At 56.2% G+C, this 22,018-nt stretch overlaps 2 protein-coding genes and 1 non-coding gene across 5 annotated transcripts; all 3 read right to left on the bottom strand.

Annotated features, from left to right (window-relative positions):
* Positions 1–3,542: 3,542 nt before the first annotated feature.
* On the bottom strand, positions 3,543–5,378 carry CUNH12orf57 (chromosome unknown C12orf57 homolog). Of its 2 annotated transcripts, none has more exons than XM_028121076.2 (3): positions 5,254–5,378; positions 4,560–4,736; positions 3,543–3,774 (listed from the first exon to the last, which is right to left on the bottom strand). In XM_028121076.2, exons 2-3 carry the CDS (start codon positions 4,681–4,683, stop codon positions 3,623–3,625), a joined length of 276 nt encoding a protein of 91 aa, XP_027976877.1. In that variant the 5' UTR covers positions 4,684–4,736; positions 5,254–5,378; the 3' UTR covers positions 3,543–3,622. The 2 variants fall into 2 exon arrangements, with proteins under 2 accessions (XP_027976877.1, XP_027976876.1); XM_028121075.2 differs by lacking the exon at positions 5,254–5,378 and adding an exon at positions 5,026–5,230.
* On the bottom strand, positions 5,371–5,432 carry LOC114222622 (U7 small nuclear RNA). The gene has a single exon (XR_003611975.1). It is a non-coding gene; the product is annotated as a U7 small nuclear RNA (small nuclear RNA).
* A 1,255-nt stretch (positions 5,433–6,687) lies between these two features.
* ATN1 (atrophin 1) lies at positions 6,688–18,244 on the bottom strand. 2 transcript variants are annotated; one of them, XM_028121073.2, is made up of 10 exons: positions 18,098–18,244; positions 13,438–13,631; positions 13,146–13,283; positions 12,880–12,993; positions 10,182–12,166; positions 9,724–9,946; positions 8,652–9,348; positions 7,607–7,750; positions 7,081–7,261; positions 6,688–6,907 (listed from the first exon to the last, which is right to left on the bottom strand). In XM_028121073.2, the coding sequence occupies exons 2-10, from the start codon at positions 13,462–13,464 to the stop codon at positions 6,874–6,876; spliced, it is 3,543 nt and encodes a 1,180-aa protein (XP_027976874.1). In that variant the 5' UTR covers positions 13,465–13,631; positions 18,098–18,244; the 3' UTR covers positions 6,688–6,873. The 2 variants fall into 2 exon arrangements, with proteins under 2 accessions (XP_027976874.1, XP_027976875.1); XM_028121074.2 differs by having other exon boundaries at positions 10,182–12,163.
* Between the last annotated feature and the right edge of the window lie 3,774 nt (positions 18,245–22,018).

Genomic DNA, 22,018 nt, shown 5'->3' with positions numbered 1-22,018 from the left:
TGACCTGAGCCGAAGGCAGATGCCTAACGACTGAGCCACCCAGGCGTCCCTACACCTGTTTTTTGAATTGAATTATAGTTGACGCACAATGTTACATTAGTTTCAGGTGTACAACTAGTGATTCAACAAGTCCATGTGGTATGCTACACTCACCACAAACATAGCTACCACCTGTCACCATCCAACATTATTACAATTGTATTATTCACATTATTACATTATTACAATACCACTGATGAGCGGCCCAGTCGGTTAGGCATCTGCCTTCAGCTCAGGCCATGATCTCAGGGTCCTCGGATCGAGCCCCGAAGTGGGCTCACTGTCTCTCTCAAATGAATAAATAAAAAGTCTTTAAAATATTTTTTAAAATACCACTATCTTCCCAACGCAGTGCCTTTCATCCCCATGGTTTATTGACTCCATAACTGGAAGCCTGTACCTCCCACTCCCCTTCACTCATTTTGCCTCTCTCCCACCCGCCTTCCCTCTGGCAACCATCAGTTTATTCTCTGTGTTTATGGGTCTGTTTCTGATTTTTGTTTTGTGTTTTAGATTCACATATAAGTGAAATCACACGTTGTCGTCCTCTGACTGACTTATTTCACTTAACATAGTACCCTCTAGATCCATCCACATTGTCACAAATGGCAAGATCTTATTCTTTTTATGGTTGAGTAATATTCCGTTGTGTGTATATATATATATATATGCCATATCTTCCTTATCCATTCATCTGTCGATGGACACTTGGGTTGCTTCCCTATCTTAGCTACTGTTAATAATGCTGCAGTGAACATAGGGGTGCCTATATCTTTTTGAATTACTGTTTTCATTTTCTTGGGTAAATACCCAGTAGTGGAATTACAGGATCATATGGTATTCCTCCTACTTTTAATTATTTGAGGAAGCTCCATACTGTTTTCCCCAGTGTCTGGGCCAACTGACATTCCCACCAGCAGTGCACAAGTGTCCCTTTTCTTCACATCCTCACCAACACTTGTTATTTCTTGTCTTTCTGATTCTACCCATCCTGACAAATGTGAGGTAGTATCTCAGGGTGGGTTTGATTTGCATTTCCCTGAGGATGAGTGAAGTTGAGCATCTGTGTCTGTTGGCCATCTGGATGTCTTCTTTCCCCTATCCCTTTTTGGATGTTGTTGCATGGGTATGTATTACCTTTATAAAAATAAATAAATTGCTTGGGAGATGGAAATTTGTAGGAAACACCGACTGGGGTGCTGGGAATGCTCTACATCTTAATCTAGGTGGTGTATACATTGGTGTATGTGGTCAGGCCATATGCTTAAGATTCATGTTAAGCACTCATGTAAGCATTCATGCACATTATGTATGCTATTACCTCAATAAAAAATAAGGAAAAATAATAACCAAGTGTTAAAGCTCAACTAAAGTCTGTTTCCTGTGATGACTACTTTATCACTTTTTCAAATATCAAACATCAATCCCCCCCCCGGCAAAAAAATGGGCTCTTCCCCTCCCCCTTCTCTCTGGTACCTGGGAAACTCGGTCTGTTTATTATATGACCTAATGCTGACTACCATTTCAGTCTTGGACTTTGAGCCCTACTGAAAGACCACAAATTCCCTCCCAGAGCTAGGGGCAGAAAAAGCATCTGCATAGCTCCTGCATAGCTGCATCCGGCTCCACCGTGGGGGCGCCACAGCCCATCAGGCCCACCTTCAGGAGTTCAAAGGCTAACACAACGCCTCACGCAGAGTACGTGTCTAATAAACAAGCTCATCAATAGCCATGCACAGGCATGATCAGCTCCTGGTCCCTGCACTGGCATGTTCAGCTTCCGGTCCTACACATACATACCCTGCTTGTCATACACAGATGAGTATACACATGCACACACAGGCCCACTACACGCACCTCACCGCCCACGTCCATCTACACACATCTCTGGCCCAGTGCAGACACCCACACACATAGACACAGCATCCTGACCACATGTGACGTTGTGGGTCCCGGCCTCCCTCTCCGCTGCTTTACTCTGTGCACCCTGTCCTTGGTTCCTGTGTGCCCACAGCAGGGCCTCTGCCCAGGGGCACTCGACACTTGGTTCACCACATGGCTGGCTCTTCCTCATCAGCCCGCTCTCAGCACATGTCACCTCCTCAGGAAAGCCCTCCTGGATCCCTCCAATTAGCGATGCCATTGGCACTCCCAGTCACGTGCTAGCTAGCACCTGAAGCTGTTTTCATTTTCTGCATAACACTTCTGAGAATCTAAAATTAGTCCTATTTATTGGGTTCTCTGTGTCCTCTGTTGCCTCCCACTGGAATGAAGCTCCCTGAGAGCAAGGACCCTGTCTGTCTTCTTCGCTACATTATTGCCAGCACCTGACAAAGTACCTGGCCCATGGGGGATGCTGGCCATGCATCTGCTGCATGAATGATGCATGGGAGGGGCAAGTGAAGAGACACTGAGAGTGGAATGAACGCCAGATGTTGGGATATTCCGTGCGAAGGGGGAGCTTTCCCAGGTTGGCCTTTCAGACATGTTATGTTTCTGAATGGGGGCTACCCAGGGGTTCGGGTAAGCAGACAGCAGAAGCAGGGGACCAGAGAGTGAAGGGAGACAAGCAATGGAGAGAAGAAAGACACATCCGTCACCGGGAAAGTGCTAGAGAAAAGGAGGAGGGGGCTGAGGGATATAAATGAGACTGGAGTTCCTCACATATTGAGGGAAGGACAGGAAGCAAACCGGGGTGGGGGGGTGGGGGGGCAGTAGATGGCGCTCATGGTCGCACACCTGCTGCGCTGAGCATACACCCTGCCCCTCTCTCCCAAACTAACAGGAGCCTGTGTGGCACCCAGGTGGAGCCGGGGACTTACCCACGGGACAGCATCTCCCCAGAGGGACGGGGGGTCACAGGCACAGGGCCACAAGGGGTGCCGCTGTGCACAGCAGCCTGAACAGGTGAGGAAGAACGCTGGGAGCTCAGCGACTTCCTCCTTGATGCAGCCCGCCAGGCCACTGGCACCACGGCAGCGAGCCCCTGGTCTAATGATCCCTGGAGAAGGGACAGGTGGGAGGGGCTGGCCTCAGACTGCCACAGCCACCTGCCTCTCCTGCAAGCCCCACTGGGTCGTCCAAGGCCCGCCTGTCCTCAGCTCCTTCCCTTGGGAGGGGAGGAGCCACCTGGAGCTCCACCTGGAGCTCACAGAGCAGCTGGAGGGAGGGGCGGGGTGGGGGCAAAGACCAGGAAGTAGCCCTGGCTGAGGGAGCACCAACCAATGGGGGACCTCCCAGCACACAGAAGCGAAGGGGCCTCCAAAAAAGCCCAGGAAGCCCCACTCCTCAGAGGAGGCGACACCTGTGCAGGCCCACCACCCCCTCTCCCTCCAGGGTATTGAGGGGCAAGTCCATCCTCCCACCCTGCCCCAGAGCAGGGTTGTTACCAGCAGGAGCATAGGAAGGATCTGGACGGAGAGCTGAAGCGGCCTGGAATGGCAGAGGGAATCTGGGGCCAGGAGGTGGGGGTTGTCAGGGTCACAAAAGACTGACGCTGAGGCTAAGTCACAGGCACGTTTATTATCCTCCGGAACATTAAGGTCTTCCCTTCCTGGGCAGTGTCGCCCGGGAGGGCCGAACCTCAGGAGGCAGCCACACTGCCGCCAGAAGCAGGCCCGTGGGGAGGCAATGTCATGGGCGGCAGGAACAGCGCCTTCAGCTTCCCCGACAAGCTGGCAATCTCGGGATCCTGGGCTTCATAAGACTTGACCAAGCGGGCAAACTTCAGGACACCTGCAAGGGGAAGTGGAGCATCAAGCCACACCAGGGGACAGGTGTGCCCCAGACATCAGGAGGGGGCAGCTTGGGCATGAATCACTGGCTGTTTCCCCTCTGGTCAGGTAGCTGCCTACAAAACAAGGCACAAGCAGGCCTCTGCCCTGTGTGGTTTGGATCAACCATTTCCTGGTCTACACCAGGCACAACTTAGATGGGAGGCAGTGAATGAAATATCCCAAAGCGGTGTGCTTCTCGTGATCAGGTGAACCACTTTGGCTATTTACTCACGAGAACCCAAAGTATGAACATGCACAAGGTCCCAAGTCTATAACCTGAACACAGGAGAGCCATGGGCCAGCTGGGCTGATGGATTTGCACCCTTGGGGAACGCCATGATCTCATCAAGGAAACTGACCAGCCAGCCCTCCAACAGAGATTAGCTAAAACCCCTTGGAGGGGCGGCAGAAGCATACTGTCATGCAGACATCCCACTAGAAGCTATCAGAAGAGGGTTCGGTTCCAGCTCTGCTGTGACCTCAGGCACTCAGTTTACTGCTAGAGTCTATTTCCTCATCTTAAAGTGGGATAGCAGTATAATTACTGGTAACTACAAAAAGCACTTAGGACTTCACCTGGCACAAGCTCAGAATAGACTCTTGGCTCTAACTGCCAATACTGTTCGTCAGATTGTGGCTGCCTCCGTGTGGCGAGACAAGGGAGGACGGCTTAGGGACCCAATGGATCCAACGCCCTCTCCCGGGCCCGCGCCACCCCCGACCCCCAACCCCCGACCGACCCACCTTCCCCGTCGCAGCTGAAGCCATAGGCCTTGATAACCTCCTGCTGAATCTGCGTGGCCACAGGCAGCACGAACTGCAGCATTTTGCCCATGTCGTTGCACGCGTTGTCCCGAGCCTCGTCCATGCGCACGGCATTCTCCGGGGCCGAGAACGCCTGGATTACCTCGGCCAGGACCACTGTGCGGAACACGTATCCCCGGGTAGGCGTCGGAGCATGGCCGGCGGGCCCAGCCAAGAACGCAGGGAAGAGGGCAGGGAATTAGTGGACTGAAGCCATAGTAACCCGATAAACTCGACCCAGATTCCCTCGCTCTAGGGGGCAAGGACCCCTCCTGGAGGAAAGAGAAGGATGGCACCCTGTGCCCCCATTTCCCGGCGGCGCAACCACACCCGTCGCTCTGTACCCTCCGCCCGCACGCACCCTCCTCCAGCTGGAAGCCCACCCGGTGGCTAGAACGCTGCTCACCCTTGGCTTGTTCGGCGCTCAGGGCCGCGGGCTGGGCCGAGGCGGACGCCATAGGGTAACAAAAGCTGCACGTGCAGCGAAACTCAAGAAACGCTCAGGAGAAACGAACTGCCTAATGCTAGGGTGGCTCTCAAAGCTGATGGGGGTGGAAGGGAAGCAGCATCAGCCGCAGCCGGAAGCCGAGAAAGCCTCTCGACATAGCGCAAAGCGACACAGACAGTGAAATACCTCAGGAGAGAAAAAGTTACTCAAACGGATCGCCCAACATTCGAGAAACTCATACAGAAAAAAGAAATAGACCACCACGACGGTTAACACACCTCTATTGTTAAAAACGAATTGTGGGGGGGTTTTCCGGTGAGAACCGGAAAACCTACTAGACAAATTCTAAAAGAGCTGTAACACTACAGGAAGTGGCCTAGAGAGAACGTGGGGTATCCATGAACGCCACTATTGGTGAGGGTGAGCTCAGACTGGCGTTTTCTAATTCTTACTGAGGTATAACCAACGGGGGGCATTATAACTTTCAGAAGGAAAAACAGGGGGAAAAGAAACTTATTTATAGCATCCATTTCTAGAGTTTGTGAACATTTGATTCCGAGCCTATGCAAATGAACTCGAAGCTGATTGGCTGGGACGGCTGGCCACACCCCCTTCGGTTTTTGAGAACGAAGTGATTGGCGGCAATAAACGCCGAGAGCCAAGCTGGCTCTCGTGTTCTCCTAATATGGCCTTGTGCCGGGTGTGCGCTCCAGCGTAACGCCCTCCAATTTCTCTTCTGTTCTAGACATTTGAAATGGTCGCCCACTCCCTCCTCAAACCATGGGGTACTTAGGACTCCAGAGTTCTAGTCGCTTTAACCCAATGAAACTACGCCCCTGCACCTCCGCTTCATAACCCTTTCTCAATCTGTTCGACAGAAAGCATTCTGGACTCTGGTGGCTCCTAGCTGAGGGGCCAGTGGCAGAAAGGCCTCCAAAGCCTGAGTGGCTTCCTAGCCCTGACCCTGTCAGAGGCGTGCCTGTCCTCCCCCCACGCCGGCCTCCAGCGTCTGGACTTCCCGGCCTTGCGACGCAGGGAGGGACTAGTGGCTTCAGTCCACTAATTCCCTGCCGCAGTACCCTTCCAGCGGAGCCACGGCTCCAGGCCCTGGGCCCTTCCGAGAGCTCCTCTGCAACTCTCCAGGTCCCTACACCCACTTGTGTCCGGTTCCACAGCTTTCTCTCCAGGCACCGCTGAGCAGTCCCCCAGCCCCACCCCCACCCCCAACTCCGCCCCCAGAGCCCGCAAAGAACCAGTCACAGCCATCTTCCTGGGGAGTCGTGAGGATGTTTTTGTTTGGTTTTGCTTGGGATGTTTTTTAAAGAGCGTCATATAGATATTTATATATATAAATTATTAATGTGGGGGAGGGGCAAGGGGCATACATCGTAGAAGGGGCGCGCGCACAGGGACTGGGGGGGGCGGGGGCAGCACACGATGCTACGCAAAACAGCCACATCTAACAGATGAAATAATCACACCAACGGGGGTGGGGGAGGGGCGGTGGCCACCGGGGGTTGGGCACGGGGGAGGAAGAAAGCAGGGGGACAAGAAAAAGGGACCTGGTCCAAGATACTGTGCGCTTTCTGCCCCCACCCCCCCACCCCCCCCACCCGCCACCTCCCCACCTCTGCATACCACAGGAGCCTTGGCCTTCCGTCTGTCCCTTCCTCCCTCCCTCTGCCCAGCTGCTGAAACCCTGCAAAGGAGCGGCACCCCTCCCTCCTCAGCTCTGGGTGGAGGGCTGGGAGGGAGGCCTCCGAGGTCCAGATGCAGGGGCCACGGGTGCGCTCTTGATGGCAGGTTCTACAGCGGCTTGTCGCTTTCCTTCTTCAGGTGACTGGTGGAGAGGGGATGCAGAGCAGAGACATGAGACTGAGGTCAACCCTGACGGGGCCCCTGTCACAGAGTCGCGGGGTGGAGGAGAGATCCCCCCACACACACCAGGAGCCCAACACCCAGGGGTCTGCTGCCCGCACCCCGCCACCCCTGGCCTCGGGGGCCCTGCGCTACCTGTAGTAGTCCTCCTGGGCAGGCAGCGGCACACTGTGCAGGGGGTGATGCGCGTGCAGCCACTGTTGCTGCTCCAGTGCCAGGCGCTGCAGCTCAGCAGACTGCGCGTGCATGGCCTGCAGCTGGTGAGCTGCTGACATTGGGGCAGACAGGGAAGCTGGCAGGTCCCGGTAAGGAGCAGCTGTAGGCAGGAAGGGCAAGGGGCACATGACCGATGGAGTGCTGGGTACTTACTCTGGGCCAGGGGACAGCTAGCCACCTTACATTTGGAGGAAACTGAGACTAAAACACTTGGGGAAAAGCCAGTCCTGCAAGGTGCCAGCAGTGGAGAGGATTCAAACCTCTGCCTGGCACTAAAACCTGTGCCTCTCTTGGGCAGGGCCTCGGCCCACCTTCTCCTATTCCCAGGTCCTCTGGTTACCTCCTCATCCCTCCCTCAAGCCCAAATAGGCCAATCCCACCCCCCAAACTCCTCCTTCCTGCCCTTCTCTCATTAGGCCCTCCCCACCCCCACTTCCAACCTTACCAAAGAGCTGGTGACGAAGAACTTCGTTCTCGTGCAGAGGGTGAGGAAGAAGGGGGTTGGGGAGGGTCCCAGCTGGGTAGGGGATCCGGGTAAGGTGAGACCCTGAGGCCAGGGGGTCAATGAGAGGGTGCACCGAGGCAGAGGCTACAGGGTAGAGAAGAGGAAGGTGTCACCAAAAGGCAGGCTTGGAGAAAAACATGCGTTTGGGTGAAGGGATCCAAGCCTGGGAAGGGATGGACAATCAATCAAACGCAGGGAGACCCAGTGAGGAACAAGGAGGCGCAAAGGAAGAACTAGGGGCCTGGTGGGTGGCCAGGACAAGACCTTACTGGAGTAGGGACATATGGATGGCAGAGAACTGGAGATTACAGTTTGTCAGAGGGGTCTGAGGGAAAGGAAAGAGAGACATGGGCTGCTTAGAGGAGATAGAGCAGGCTAGAAAGTTTAGGAAGTAAGACAGGAAGAGAGAGGAAGTTGAGAGAGAGAAAGCACAAGGGAGCCTGGAATGACCACGACTGTAAGGCTAAATCAGGCAATGTTCTAGACAATAATATGGCAAAAGGATAGTAAATAAAGCTCATTAGCACCTAAAATACCCCCGGCCAAAGCTATAGGGCTCTTTCTGGAAGGCCGCAGATCTAGAGATGGGGTAGAACATGAAACACCTCTACCTGGGAGGAGAGAAGATGGCAAGAAACGGTAACAGAGTTGAATCCAAAGGAGCAAGGAAACAGGTAAGTGAAGAGGGGTGGGGGGCACAGTCTGAGAGCAGAAAGGTAGCGTTCCCTCAAAGGTTTTCCTCTACGAGTGGAATGCTAGACTCTGAAGAGGGGTGGGGTGTGGGTTATTATAGTCCCTGTGGCAAGGCTGGGGCATGAGGAGATGGGGAATGACAGGGAGGCAAAGATCAGGGGAGCAATCCCCGGAGAGAGGCTCATGCCAGACTAGAGGAGGGAGGTCTTGGCCCGAGGAACAAAAGAGCCCAATCACTTGCCAGGGGTCAAGGTGGCCCCCAGGGACCAAGACAAAGAAGTAGGAGCCTCACCTGCATGGATGGCATCCTGCTGGTGGAGATGCAGGTGGGAGTGGATGTGGGAGTGCTGGTGGTGATGGGGGGTCACATTGAGCATCTGCAGCCGGGCCAGCGGGTCATTGCCCAGGGCTGCCACCCTTTCTGCATGCTGCCTCTCAGCTGCCAGTCGCTCGGCGTAGGACATATCAGGCCGCAGGGCTGGCCCAGCTGCCAGCGCTAGACGTTCTCTCTCCAGGGGCCCCAGACTCGGATGAAAGGGAAAAGGGTGCAGGCCGGGTGGGCCAGGCTGCAGAGCCAGGCCCCCATGTCGGGGGAAGGGATCCAAGCCCGGCCCAGGGACCCCGTGTAGGGGTTCCAGCTCACTGGGCTTCACCTCAAAGCCAGGCTTGAGGCGGTCACGGAGGTCTCGTTCACGGGCTTCCCGCTCCCTCTCCCGGGCTGCTGGGTCACTGCTGTACAAGGCCGGGACATTGTAACCCAGGAGCCCCGGGTCCACTGCCCCTAGGGGCACGTAGAACGGATGGTTGCGATTGCCAGGAGACATGACGTGGGGCCGGGCGTATTCACTGAGCGTGCGCAGGGCCGGAGTGTCAGGACCCAGGTAGGGGGGCACTGTAGCCACAGCGCTGCCCGGCTCAAATGGAGGGCGATGGGGCACCGGGCCAAGAGATGGGCACTCCACCGGCGCCCGGCCCTCCTGAGCCAACTTCTGTGGGATACAGGGAGAAAGAGTCAAAAGGGCAGGTCTGGAAAAAGGCGGCTGGTCCCGAGCTGCTCGTTTGTCTCACCAGCTGAAGGCCAAAATGCCTCATCTTACTGGAATCTCCCTAACCCTTTCTCCTGGATGTTGGTTCTCCCTACCATCCACAGGCACTCGGATCTGAATTTGCCTTCCCCCAACCCAAGAATGCAAGGATTTCTCCCGCTGGAATCCTTCCGTCTCGATTTCCCGGGCTGCCGTGCTTCCTCCTCTCCGATAGGGGGAGCAATGATCATCCCCCGGCCCCCCCGCCGCCCCGGCCCTCCCTGCGCGGCGCAGAGGGCCAGACAGGCGGGTGGGTGGCGCATGTGGTGACGCACTCACCACGCTGCGTTCCAGCTCGCGCTCCTTCTCGCGTTCCCGCTCCTTCTCGCGTTCCCGCTCGCGCTCGCGCTCCTTTTCTTCGCGCGCGCGCTGCTCGGCCTCGCGCCGCACCTTCTCCACCAGGTCGGCCCGCTTCTTGGCCAACTTGGAGCCCTCCAGCGGCACGAAGTACAGGTCGCTGCGCGCGCACGAGTTAAAGCCGCGGTCCAGGTGTTTGTTGAACCTGCCGGGCACGAGGGCGGCGCGCGCTTAGCCCCTGCGAGCTGCCGGAGTGCCCCGCGGTGACCCTGCCCCCAGACCCGCCTGCGCAGACTGTGAGGGCGAGGCGAGGTTCTGGAGTACTTCAAAAAGCACCATGGGAACGCAAGGCTCCCTCTTGCGCCTGCACCGGTCTCTCCGTTGCCCCCTCCGTCGTTCCCCATTCCAGGCCCAACCTCACCCCGCCCCGGGCGGCTCACCTGGCTGACTGGCTGGCATGGCTGGGCACGTCTACCACCTTGGGAGGGGGCGAGGGGCTACGGGCCGGGGGCACTGGGCTCTCGGGGGTCTCATACTCTTCAGCTGGCTCTTGCTTGATCTGCGTGGCGTTCAGGGGCGGCCCTGAGGCGGGGGCTGCAGGCGGTGGTGGCAGGGATGACAGGCCTGAGGGCCCGGCAGGTGGCAGGGGCCCTGGCCCCACGGTGGGCGAGCCCGGCTTGAAGGTCCCTGGGCCCGCGGGCGGCGAGGCGCCTCGGTAGCCGGGTGGGGTCCCTGTTCGGAAGGAGGGAGGCGACCCCGGCTTGTATCCCGGTGGGGTGGCTGTCTTGTAGGCCCCTGGGGACGGGGCTCTCTTTCCATACGGCGGGGGCCCAGGTGGGGAAGCTGTTTTGTAGCCTGCTGGCGAGGAAGCCACTGTGGCAATGACCGTGGAAAGCGTAGCCGAGGAAGTGGTGACCGGAGGCACCGGTGGGAACGGGTAGGGCGCTCCTTGAGGGCCCTGGGAAGGGGAGGGGTGTGAACATGGGTAGGATCCTTGAGAGGAAGAAGAGGAGGAGGAGTTGGAAGAGGAGGAAGAGGCAGGAGGGCCACTGGAGCCTGCTTGGGTGTAGGACACCTGGCTGTGAGGTGGGGGCAGGTGTGCTGGCCCTGGCGGGTAGGGCCTCAGAGACCCCAGGGAAGGAGACATGGCGTAAGGATGGGCATGGTGGGAGCTACTGCTCTCCAGGGGGTGGGGATATGCTCCAGGTGGAGGGGGCCCGGAGTTCCCATGATGCTGCTGCTGCTGCTGGTGGTGATGGTGATGTGTCGGCGCTGGTGGGTGGCCTGTGGACTGGCCTCCAGTAGAAGGAGGGAAGGGGCCTGGGTGGGCATTGCTGTTGGCTAAGAGACGGCCATAGGGAGGAGGTGGTGGGGGACCCTGGCTCCACACAGCCTGGGATGGAAGGGAAGGCTGAGTATACTTGGGCGGCTGATTGGAGACAGACAGGCTTGTCGGGGGAGGGAAGGAGTGGGGATAACTGGGCAGTGCCTGGGAAGCTGGGTACTGGGAGGCAGAGGCAGAAGCAGAAGAACTGGAAGAGGAGGCTGCTGCAGAGCTACTAGCAGAGGATGAATATGGATACCTCATTGGGGGGGCTGGGGCAGAAGAGGAGGAAGCTGGTGGCAGAGGATGGGGTGAGGGAGCAAGAGTGGGACCCTTCTCTGGGCCAGGCGGAAGTCCACCCATACCCTGCCCCATGGCATGGGGAGACGGCAGATGCCCAGGTAGTGGCTGGGCCCCCAGGCCAGGAGGAGAGGCTGAGGCATTGTTAAGGGGTCTCAGAGCAGGTGGGGGAGGCAGGTTTGGTGTCACATGGGGGAAGGTGGCGGGTGGTGGAGCAGAGGGTAGGTTTCCACCACCCCCTGGAGTGTTAGGTGGCTTTGTTGGGGGAGCACCACCAGCCCCAGAGCTTGATATTGAAATGGGGGTGGTGGGTGGGGGGTGCTGTTTACCCCCAGTAGGGGCCCCTACTGAAGAGGCAGCCCCTCCCCCCTTGGGACCCATTGGGGGTCCAGACAAAACTCCTCCACCAGTGCCCCCAGGGTAGAGCTGTGGATGAGGGGGAGGGGCCCCAGGAGGAGCCTGGAACATTCGAGATGTGGGGGGCTCCATGGGAGCATGATATCCAGTGGGTGTCACAGAAGGGTGGGGTTCAAAGCCAGGCTCTGGCTGTCGGGGGGTGCTGTCTGGCGGTGGAGGGGAGGGAGGGAAGAGTGGAGGTGGGTGGTAGGGGCGGGCTGGGCCCTGGGACAGGCCGGAAGATGAGTCGGAGTCATTCTCCACGCTTCCAGGGCTGTAGATGCTGGGAGACGTGCTTCGGTTATCCTGGTCAATATCCCTAGGGTCACTGCTGCCATCATCATTGAGGCTCCGCCCATCTAAACTATCCAGATCAGAGGGAGACTGTGGCCGAGGGAGCTCCTGCTGCAGAAAAAGGAGGACCATTTTTTCTCTTTTCTTTTTCCTTGCTTCCCCTACGTTTGGGGCCTCCCTTGCACAAAATCCTTTTCCCCTCCCAGCACACCACTGTACCATGTGATGAATACCCTTGCTCAAGCCCACCTCCCTGCCATGTGGGGATTCCCCCTCTCTCCCCACATTCTCAGCGGCTCCCTAGCAGCCAGTCTTATTTCCCTCCCTGGAAAACTCCATTCCTTCCTCAAGTGTCCACCTCAAGCACCTTCTCCCCATCCACAGCTAAACCCAAATCCCTGTCTTCCACCAGCTCGCATCCACCCTCCTCTCATCTCCTTTTACCCCATTAACCACATGTGCCAGAAACCCTTGGTTCTTAAGAAGACCACTCCTGCATTTTCCTTATGATTTATTTGTTCCTTCCACTAAGACCTCTCACCTTTAACCTCCTCCCCAGCCCCTTCATGAAAACCAGGACCTGGAAAAGGAGAGGCTTAGAATCCCCCACACTCCCAGTCCCCTCTGGCCCCATGTGGTCATCTAGTGGTCTGGCTACAGCCCTAAAGTTCTGACATATTATAGACAGGACTCCTTTAATAAGCACCAGGATATGACTTTTCGCTCACATCCCAGGCAAGATTAAAGTAGGAATTGTGAATGAAAGGAAGTTTTCAGGTAAGAGTGGTCAGAAAAGGGGTCAGGACAGTGCTAGGGTCTCCCACCTCAGTTTTGGTCTTTTTTGGTGCATTGGTCTCCTCACTTTCACTCTCTGAGATCTCCTCACTCCGGCCCTGCTTGCTGACCTTTGGGGTGGAGGCTTCCTCGACGCGGGCCTTCTGTTAGAGAGAAAAGAGAAAATTCCTGTCTTCTACCTTCCAAGCCTCCACCGTTACCCTCTGCCAGACAGGACGTTCCCCCACAACACACAGACATACACCCTCAGCCCCAGTGCCTGGGCATCCTGTGGGAGGACCTGAGGACAGACTACCTTGGCCGTCTGCCTAGACTTCTCGGCTTTGCCATCACTGCTGGACGTGCTGACCCCTCCAGGGGAGGCCCGGCCCCTCGATCTCAGTTCTTCCCGGGGCCCAGGGGCCTCTTTCTTCCGTCCACTCCTCATTGACATCTGAGGGAGAAGGAAGGAAGCAGATAATATAAGGGGTTTTCTCGCACAGCACCTAACCTTATGGTGTGCCTTGTTTCGGTTTTTCCTCTCCAGGCCCTCACCCCAGTTTCTCTGCCCCTCATCTTTCATGTCTCTCATTTCAGCTATTACTCACTGAGTCTTTGTTCTGTCGTGTCTTCATTCTTCAGGCTGTGGAGACCCCATTCTCCTCTGCCTGGGCAGCTGAATACAGAAACTTCTCTGCTTCACCCCAAGTTCCCCACAGCTGTGGTCTGGGAAGCAGGAAGCAGGATCTCCAAGTTTCCAGTGTAGGCACCTGGAACTTGCAGAATCTGTTTTCAGTGAAGCCTGTTAGGAAAGACCATCAGAGTCTCCAAATGGGGGAATAGCATCTGAAGGGGCTACCACTGTGCTCATCCAGGGGTTAAGTAAGTGGCCCAGCCCTAGGCCTTTGGGCCAAGAGGCACAAGCTGCATAAGACTGTTGCTGGCTGGCCCCACAGGCTGCCCCTGCTATCTATAGGTGAAGGAGCCTCTGCTTGCAACATCATCTCTTTCATCTCTGGAGAAGGCAGAAAATTCAGATGTACCTATGAGCTCACATTATGTACCCTTCACGATACCTAGGAAATACCTGAGTGTCCATGAGTTCCACCAGAGCCTTACCAGGGAGCATAAAGAAATGTAGCTGAAGTATTAAGTAATTTATTGAGTGCGGTCTTAGGTCAAGCCCTTACATACAATATCACTGAATACTTACAACCAACCCTGCAGAGTAGGTATGTATTCTTATATCCATTATATAGGTGGGGAAACTGAGGCTCAAAGATTGAGATTGTGACTTGTCCAACTTCGTGTGATGAATACACAGTGACCGCACCAGAATCAAACCCACGTCTCCCTGACTTCAAAGCCCATGCTATTTCTTCTAGACTTTGCTACAGTCTCATCAGAAGCTGGTGGGGAGAATTCTCAGAAAGCCTAGATCAGTCCGAGATAGGAAAAGAATCTTTTCACATCAGAGTAGGTGGGAGAAGAATGTCCCATTCTATAACACAAATGCACACAATCCTACCAATCCCGAGCCCAAACCTGGGTAGCCCCAAAGTGCAGAACTTCATTTTTGAGAGCTCCATAGAGGCCCCCTCTCTAGTGCTTGGGTTCCCTAAGGCTAGAAAGTCAGGACTTTCACTTTACCAACCAAAGCAGTGAGTATCAGTAAGCACATAATACAAAGTTACACATTTCTGAGCTGTCACTTGGCTTAGGGACACACACCTCAGGGCCGGTCTATATCTGTACCTATTATCTATAGTCGGCTATTTTCATTCGCACTGGTTTGTATTTCTTGCTAAGTGTCACGTCTCTCCAGATTACTGACCATGAGATCTTTTGAGAGCAAAAATGGTATCTTCCCACTGTTTTCTTCCTTTCCATATCTCCCACTGATGTCACGTATATATGCGTGTTCTGTTCTGTCCTTGTCATTGACCTGTAAGCCCACTCACTTCAGTAGGTCTTTGCGAATAAAATGCTGCTGGCTTTGGTGGGAACAGGGTAGACTTAGCCACCTATTCTGAGGCAGGAGGCCTGGCTATGTCAATGGCATTTCCACAGTCGATAGCATGTTTTTCCCGAAGAATACAGAGTAATTATTTCTCACTCATCTCCACTGAACCCTACTGAGACAGGCGGTGAGGAGTGAACCTGACCTTTCCAGGAAACTTAAATAATAATTTACTTAGAGTCACAAAGAGCTGAGACACAGCTCCAGGTCTTCTGAACTTAGAACCGATGCTCTGCCCAGCAAACCAGCCATTTTTCTTCAACTACAACTATTACCACATTTTGGAATTGTTGTGTAGATGGGTTTTTGTTTTTTTCGTTTTTTTTTAAAGATTCCATTCATTCATTTGACAGAGAGAGAGAGACACAGCGAGAGAGGGAACACAAGCAGGGGGAGTGGCAGAGGGAGAAGCAGGCCTCCCGCCTAGCAGGGAGCCCGATGCGGAGCCCAATCCCAGGACCCTGAGATCCCAACCCGAGCCGAATGCAGACGCTCAACCAACTGAGCCACCCAGGCGCCCCTGTAGATGGGTTTTTAAACATTGTCAACACCCCCCCCAATCCAAAGAACAAAATCCAATATAACAGAAGGGGAAACAATCTCAACGAAAGCACAGCAGAGATGACTATTTGTGACTGGTGTGTCTTTGCCAGCCCCCCTAAAGGAGGGTGCCCATGTCTCATCCCAACCTCAGAATCTGTCCACCAAGTCAGTTAGAGCGAGGAGATCCAAAAGGTCAGAGAAATGCATGAATGGAACTGAAAAACACAACAATCAGTATGCCCCTCCCCCACCGCAACTGTTTTAAACAGCTGAAATCTGATAAAATTATCAGTGAGTAGCTTTGAAGGAGAAAAGCAGTCATAAAAGCATAGGTAATCCTGGCGGAAAGGAGTGGCAAGGGGGAGAGGAGTTAGGGTTGGGCTGTACATATGTTTCTGAACTCGGAGCATGTTTTAGCATCAACAAGGTGAGCTAAGCTCCATCTTGCCCTAATAGCCAGTCACTGTAACTAATACTGCTAGAGACCTACTGTGTACCTGGCAACACACTAACACACTAACACTAACACACAACACACATTCCGCTTCACAGCCTTACTGCAAAAGAAAAATAACAAAAGACAAGAATGGGGCGATGCAAAAGTGAAAAACAGGGAAAGAGTCTCTAAGAACAGGAAAAGAAGGGAGAAATATGAGAAGGACGTCAGAGGGAATACACAATTGAGGCACAAGGCTTTCTGGGAAAGGCTTGCAGGATGAATTTCAGGATCGCGGCCCCAGCCCCCATCGTCATTCCAGACCTGCCAGACTAACAAACCAGTCCAAAGTGACTCCTAGATAACAATGCAGCCCAGACCAGCAGATAACAATGCACCAGTCTAAGCCTTCTTAAATCCCGGGTTGTCAGAGGGGCCTCAGAAATCATCTTATCTACAACCCCTTCATCTTACATGAAGCCAAGACTCAAAGAGAAGTGACTGGCCCAAGGCCACAATTAGAGGTACAGCCAGGACTAGACCCAGGTATCCTGGCTTCTGTTCCAGAGTATTTCCACAGCCTTCTCCCCTGGGCCGCCCTCACAAGGGATGGGCTTGTTGGAGAGCCCAGCTACTCCAAGGTCAGGGAAATAGAAGGTCGAAAGTTAGCTGAGGGAAGGGGTCACTGTCGCGATAGTCTGGGAAAGAGGGAAAGGGAGACTCAAGCTTAAGAAAATGGAAGAATATCAGTGCAAAGAAGCAAAAGGACTACCATATACAAAAAGTTCCCAATAAGGGAGGTAGAGGCCAGAAAGAAATGCCAAAAGATGGTGTAACTTGAACAGGAACATTTCCATGCTCTCTCAGGGCTAGGGGGAGGAACTTGGAGCAACACCTATGACCTGCAAATAATATGTCTACCTGTTCCAACAGACTGCTGGATGGAAGGCGGGTGGACCCCCTGGGGGACCTCCTATCCACCAGCAGCACCAGAAACACCTTTCAGAAACCAGCCAAGAGTCCCAAGGACATAGCCAAAGGCTGAGGTCCAATCAAGATTCTGAACCCCCACCTATAGGACATCCCACTGGATCATTGCTATGGCAACAAAATGGTAGAACCTGCCCCTCAAGAGTCTATCCCAGGAGTCCATCTGCCAGCCACTCCCCCTCCAGTTGCCAAAGCAACTCCTACCCTCCTCCAGCACCCTCAGGGAAGGGAGCTTGAGAGGAGTACCTACCCCCGTGGAAATAATTCCATGCACAAAGGGAAATCTTTGAGCCCAAAACAGAAATGAAGATATAACCCCCCCCCCCACACACACACACACAGAAACTGCAGCTAGAGGGGCAGCAGGGTGCTCTAGGGATTTGAGGGACGAGGTCACAACTTGCCTGGAGTGCCTATTCGATCGTCCAATTCTCTCCTCCTCTTCCACCCTCCCAGAAGCCCTTTCTCCCTAACTCTCCCTTCAGTGTTCCCATCTTCCTCCTCAGTAGCTTTAGGAGGACCACACTCGGCCCCAGTGTGCCCCTCTCCAAGAAGTAACTATGGCTGGGATTGGAAAAACAAGGTCAGAGGTGGCCTGAAGTAGGCAAAATCGAGTCACAAAGGCAGCCACTTCCCACTTCCACCCTGTAACACCTCTGGTTCTTCTCAAAGGTGGACCTCTCCTTGGCCTTTTAGAGCCTCCCTTTCCCCAGGTTCCATTCTCCCTCATCAGCCTACAATCCCTCTCTTTCCACCTACCACACCCCTTCCCCATTTCCCACTTGCCTTCTAAACCTAGCACCCCCGACCCCGAGTTCTGAAACCCGGGCTCTGGGCCTTTTCCTGGAGCCCTAATGCCCCACCTCGCTGCCATATCTCCATTCCTTTTTTGCCTTCGCCCGAAGCCCCCTCGCGAGCAGCCCCCCTTTTCTTCTGCCAGCCCTCCGCCTCGGTGCTCCGCTTATGGTCCCGGGGTCCTGGCTACCCTCTTGCCCCATCAGCCCTCCTCCTGAGACCCTCCCACCTCCCTCCACCTTCCCGATCCTCCGGGTGCCCTGGCCCCCATCCCTCCTCCGGGGCCGGCCCCACCCCCTGAGCCGTCCCCCCCCCCCCCGCCCCAGCCTCAGGCCGGGGCAGAGCCCGCAGTGGGGGTACCGGATCGGGAAAATAACAAATGGAGGCGGCGGCGGCGGGAGGGGGAACTGGGAGGGGTGGGGGTGGGGAGCCGCGGGGCCAGAACCCGGGCGGGCCCGAGGCCCCGGGGGGCAGCAGATCTTACCTGGTCCTAGCTCGGGACGGCTGGCTGGCTCCGAGCGGGATTCGGGGCTCCGGCGCCTCCGGGGGGCGGCGGCGGCCGCTCCCCCGCCCCCCTCTCCTCTTCCCGGCTTCAGTCCCCGCCGCGACGGCGGCGGCGGCGGCCCCGACCCCCCCGGAGGGCGGCCCCCATCCCCCCCCTTTTCCCCCCAACCTGGCCCCGATCGCCCGCCTGCCCCCGGAGCGGACCCCAATCCCCGCTCGCGTTTAGCCCCTCCCCAGGCTCGCCACCTCCCCTCGGCCGCCCGGAATGCCCGGGCCGCGCCGCCCGCCCCCGCCGCGCCGCTCGCCCCGCCGCTCGCCCCCGCGGCCCGGCCGGCCTCCGCGCGGCTCTGACCCGCCGCCTCCCGCCCGCCTCCCGCGCCCGCGCCCGCCCCGCGCAGCCCGCACTCGCGCGATCCCCGGCCCCCTAGGCGGCCTCCGCCCGCGGCCCCCGCCCCTTCCCGGGCGGTCGTCCCCCCCTCGCCCCCTCCTAGCCCCTCTTCGAGGCCAGCGGTACCCCCCTAAATGGGTCCCGGCCCGAGGCCCCGGCCCGACGCGGGGCTGCGGGCGGGCTGGGCGGCGCGTCCGGCGACTCGCACAGGAAAGCGGACGGCGAAGGGAGGGAGCTTGGGAGAGGGGGATGGGAGAAGGGAGGAAGAGGGAGAAGGAGGGAGCGCGGAGGAACGGAGGAGAGAGGGGCCAGGAGGGAGACGCGAGGGAGGGAGCGCGAGGCAAGCTGCGAGGGGGGAGAGAGGGGGATCCGGAGAGGGGGAGGCGCTGTGCGAGTTGGCCGAGGCCGGCCGAGGGGGCTGGGGCGCGGGGAGGGGTTCGCCGAGGCGGAATGTGGGGAACCGGAGAGGGCTAGGTAGGAGGGGCTGCCGGTTGTGAGGGCAGAGAAGGGGGAGACTGGAGAAGTTTGCGGGCAGGGGGGTCTGAGGCAGAGAGGAAGTGGGAGGTTGTGGGTGTGTGGCAGAGATTGGTCTAATGGGGGTACATTGCGAAAATGGAGCTACGTGGGGGCTTTGGGGGCAGTGAGGTATGTGACAGGGAGGGGTGACTAAAGCTTAGGGTGACAGCGTCTGTGGCAGACACGTAGCGGGAGAGGTGGGGGCGATGATGAGGGAGAATGGGATGGAACCTTGGGGTCATGGGGAGGGGAAGAAATTGAAAAGATGTAGACATATATATGTGGATGGGATTTCTGGATGAGAGTAGTTTGGAGGTGATTGGTGTTGGGAAAAGAATAGGGAACATAAGAATTGGGGGGGGTGATGATGGAAACCTGGAGAGAGTCCAGAGATGTCAGCATGGAGAGAAGGGGAAAGGTGAGGAACCTTAAAAAGGAATTAAGGAGGTGGGGCCAGAGGCATATTCTAGGAGACCTGGGGTGCTGGGTGGGAAAGGAGTGAGGAGATACGGGGCTGGCTGGATTCTAGAGGTGGGGGTTTCCAAGAGAACTGAGGACGGTTTAGACAAAGGTAGATAGAATGGGGTGGGGGAGGCGGGGGAAGTGGGTAATGAAGATTGGAAGGAAATGTAAGATAAACAAGGCCTTTGGTGGCAGTATGGAGGAGGGAGGTCAGAGAGGGGAAAGACAAGAGTGGAGATGGGAAGGGAAAGCAGTAGAAGGAAATGATGGAAGTGGGAGAGGACAAGCCCCCGTGTAGGGAAGGGATTAATTTATAGGAGTGGGACACCATCTTCAGGCCCTTCTGTCTGGTGATGTCTCCATTTTCCTTCTCAAACCTGTTCGAAGTCATCACAGACAGTACTCTGGGCCACAGGGAAGGGTCCGGTGGGGATTAGGCTCAAGGTGGAGCCAAATCCCTAGGTGCCCTAGTTCCCCAATCCCAGTCCTTCTACTATGGAGTCGATCCCCACCCTACCCCCAGACCACAGGTTCTTCCTTCAACCCTCCCCGCTCTCCAGAAAGCCAGATTGTCAGCCAGCCAGCCATTTCCAGTCTTCAGCCTGAAGCCAGCACCCCCACCAGTCCACCACCAGTGTCTTCTTCTGGGCTGTCTCCCTGGCCCCACACCAAGCAGCAACATCTCCCAGGACAAAGGACACCAAGACACTGGGTGATTTTTGGCAGCTGAGATTGGGAAGGCCAGAGAATGGGAGGGAGGCAGGCTGGGAAACTGGAAGAGCTGGAGCTGGAGCCTGGATTGGGAGCCCTTACTTAGCTCTCCAGATTGGGGGTGGGAGTAGGGCATGTTGGGGCCAAGCCAGCTAGAGGCCGAGGATGGGCCCCGAATGCAGGATCCCACCCAGGCTTGTGGGAAAGAAGGAGTTTGGATTTGTGGCAACTCAGTGGGTTTTGCTTCATTATTTTCTTGGGCCAGGCTCAACCAGGTTCTGGGACTACCCAAAAGCTCCAACAGATTCTAAAGCACTGGAGAACCCGAGCAAGAAGGCTTCCTTGGCCTAGCAATGAGTCACCACTCTTTGTAGCCTGTGAATTGGTTGGCCACGCACTTTTCTACCCCATGCCCACCTTTTTTTTTTTTTTTTTATCCCTCGGGGCCTTCCAGAGACCTGGTCAGCTCCCTGTCCCCCTCTCCCTGGTGATCCCTGCCCTCCCTCCCTCAGTGCCCTAGAATGGCCCCTGCTCCTTCCCCCCCCCCCCCAACTTTGTTCTGAGACTCCTCCTCCTCACTCCCCATTGCATTTCCTCTCCTTCTGCACTTCTCAGTTCAGTCGCCCACTGGGGCCCCAGGCCCAGGCCCTTCCCAGCTCCCTTCTAGGCTGAGCTGCTCTGTTTTTTAACCACTGAGGGATGGGCTAGGATGGTGACATCCCTGAACCTAAAAGAAAAATTTAGGCAGAGGTAGGAACGGAATATAAGGAGAGTCAGAGAAGCCAGGGCCTACCCCCTCCAATGCCTCCCGGACCTGAGGACCAGGCTCACCATTCGGCTTTGGGGTGCATCACACACACACACCCCACCATCCCACACCCCAGCTCCCTTTATGGCCCCAGCCCCCCACAACCCACTGGTCTCTAGGCAACGGCACAAAGAGAAAGTAGAGAGAGGGGCCTGGGAGGCCCAGACAGAACTATAGCTGTAACCCAATCCAACCCAGTACCTGGGGGGCAAGGGGTGGGGGTGGCCATGGCTGCCAGAGAAGGCCATCTAGCAAGGAGGGAGGAAAGGGCAGAGGTTAGGAAATGCGGCTCCAACCAGTCTTAGTCCAGGAGTTGGGAGAAGAAAGATGGCTATCGTGGACCCCAGAGAAAACAGAGAGGCCCAGAGAAAAGTACAGTGTGCCCCAAGGGGAATGGAAAGGGGTGCCAGGAGACAGGAGAGAAGGGAAAGATTAGATGCCCACACTGAAATTAAGAGGCATAGAGGAGCGGGGGCAAGAAGCTCTTTGAACTGAAAATGGCTGAAGTGTCAGTGACACAGGAAGAGCAGAGAAATGAGTCCTGCCCATACAGGACGCAAATCCTCTTCTAGTCCTGGAGCTGGGCAGGGTGGCAGAGAGCCCAGGACCAGAACTCAGTAGAAACAGTTGAGGAGGCCCACAGAGGGACAACCTTGAAATTCCTCCCATCCTGCCCCTAGCTCGGGGTGAGTCTGGTGTCCCGCAGAACCTTGCTTCCCTCTAGTGGCCACAGCTCCCCACGTGTAGCCCCTACCTGCTGGGCTCTGCTCTGTATCCCAGTTCTATGAGAGAGGGACCCCCCCCGAGGGGGGGGGTTCTTGGGCCCCCATGTCAAAGTCAGTTGGGGCTCCACTGGAGCTGAAGAGTGATGGTGGGTCTCCAGCCGCACACGGGGGCCCTACTCACAGGCCAACCCAGCACTTGTGGTTCCGACTCTCCAGTTTTCCTGGAAGACTCCATTTCCTCAGACCCTAATCTATGTCCCCTGGTTCCACTCTTCGCTCCCTGGTTCCCCA

The sequence above is a fragment of the Eumetopias jubatus genome, unplaced genomic scaffold (genome assembly GCF_037043125.1).
Source record: "Eumetopias jubatus isolate StellerSeaLion01/CBP00866 unplaced genomic scaffold, mEumJub1_p1.0 scaffold_8, whole genome shotgun sequence".
Lineage (NCBI taxonomy): Eukaryota > Metazoa > Chordata > Mammalia > Carnivora > Otariidae > Eumetopias > Eumetopias jubatus.
Note: the sequence above shows the minus strand (reverse complement) of the source record. Positions and strands in the feature narration are given on the sequence as shown.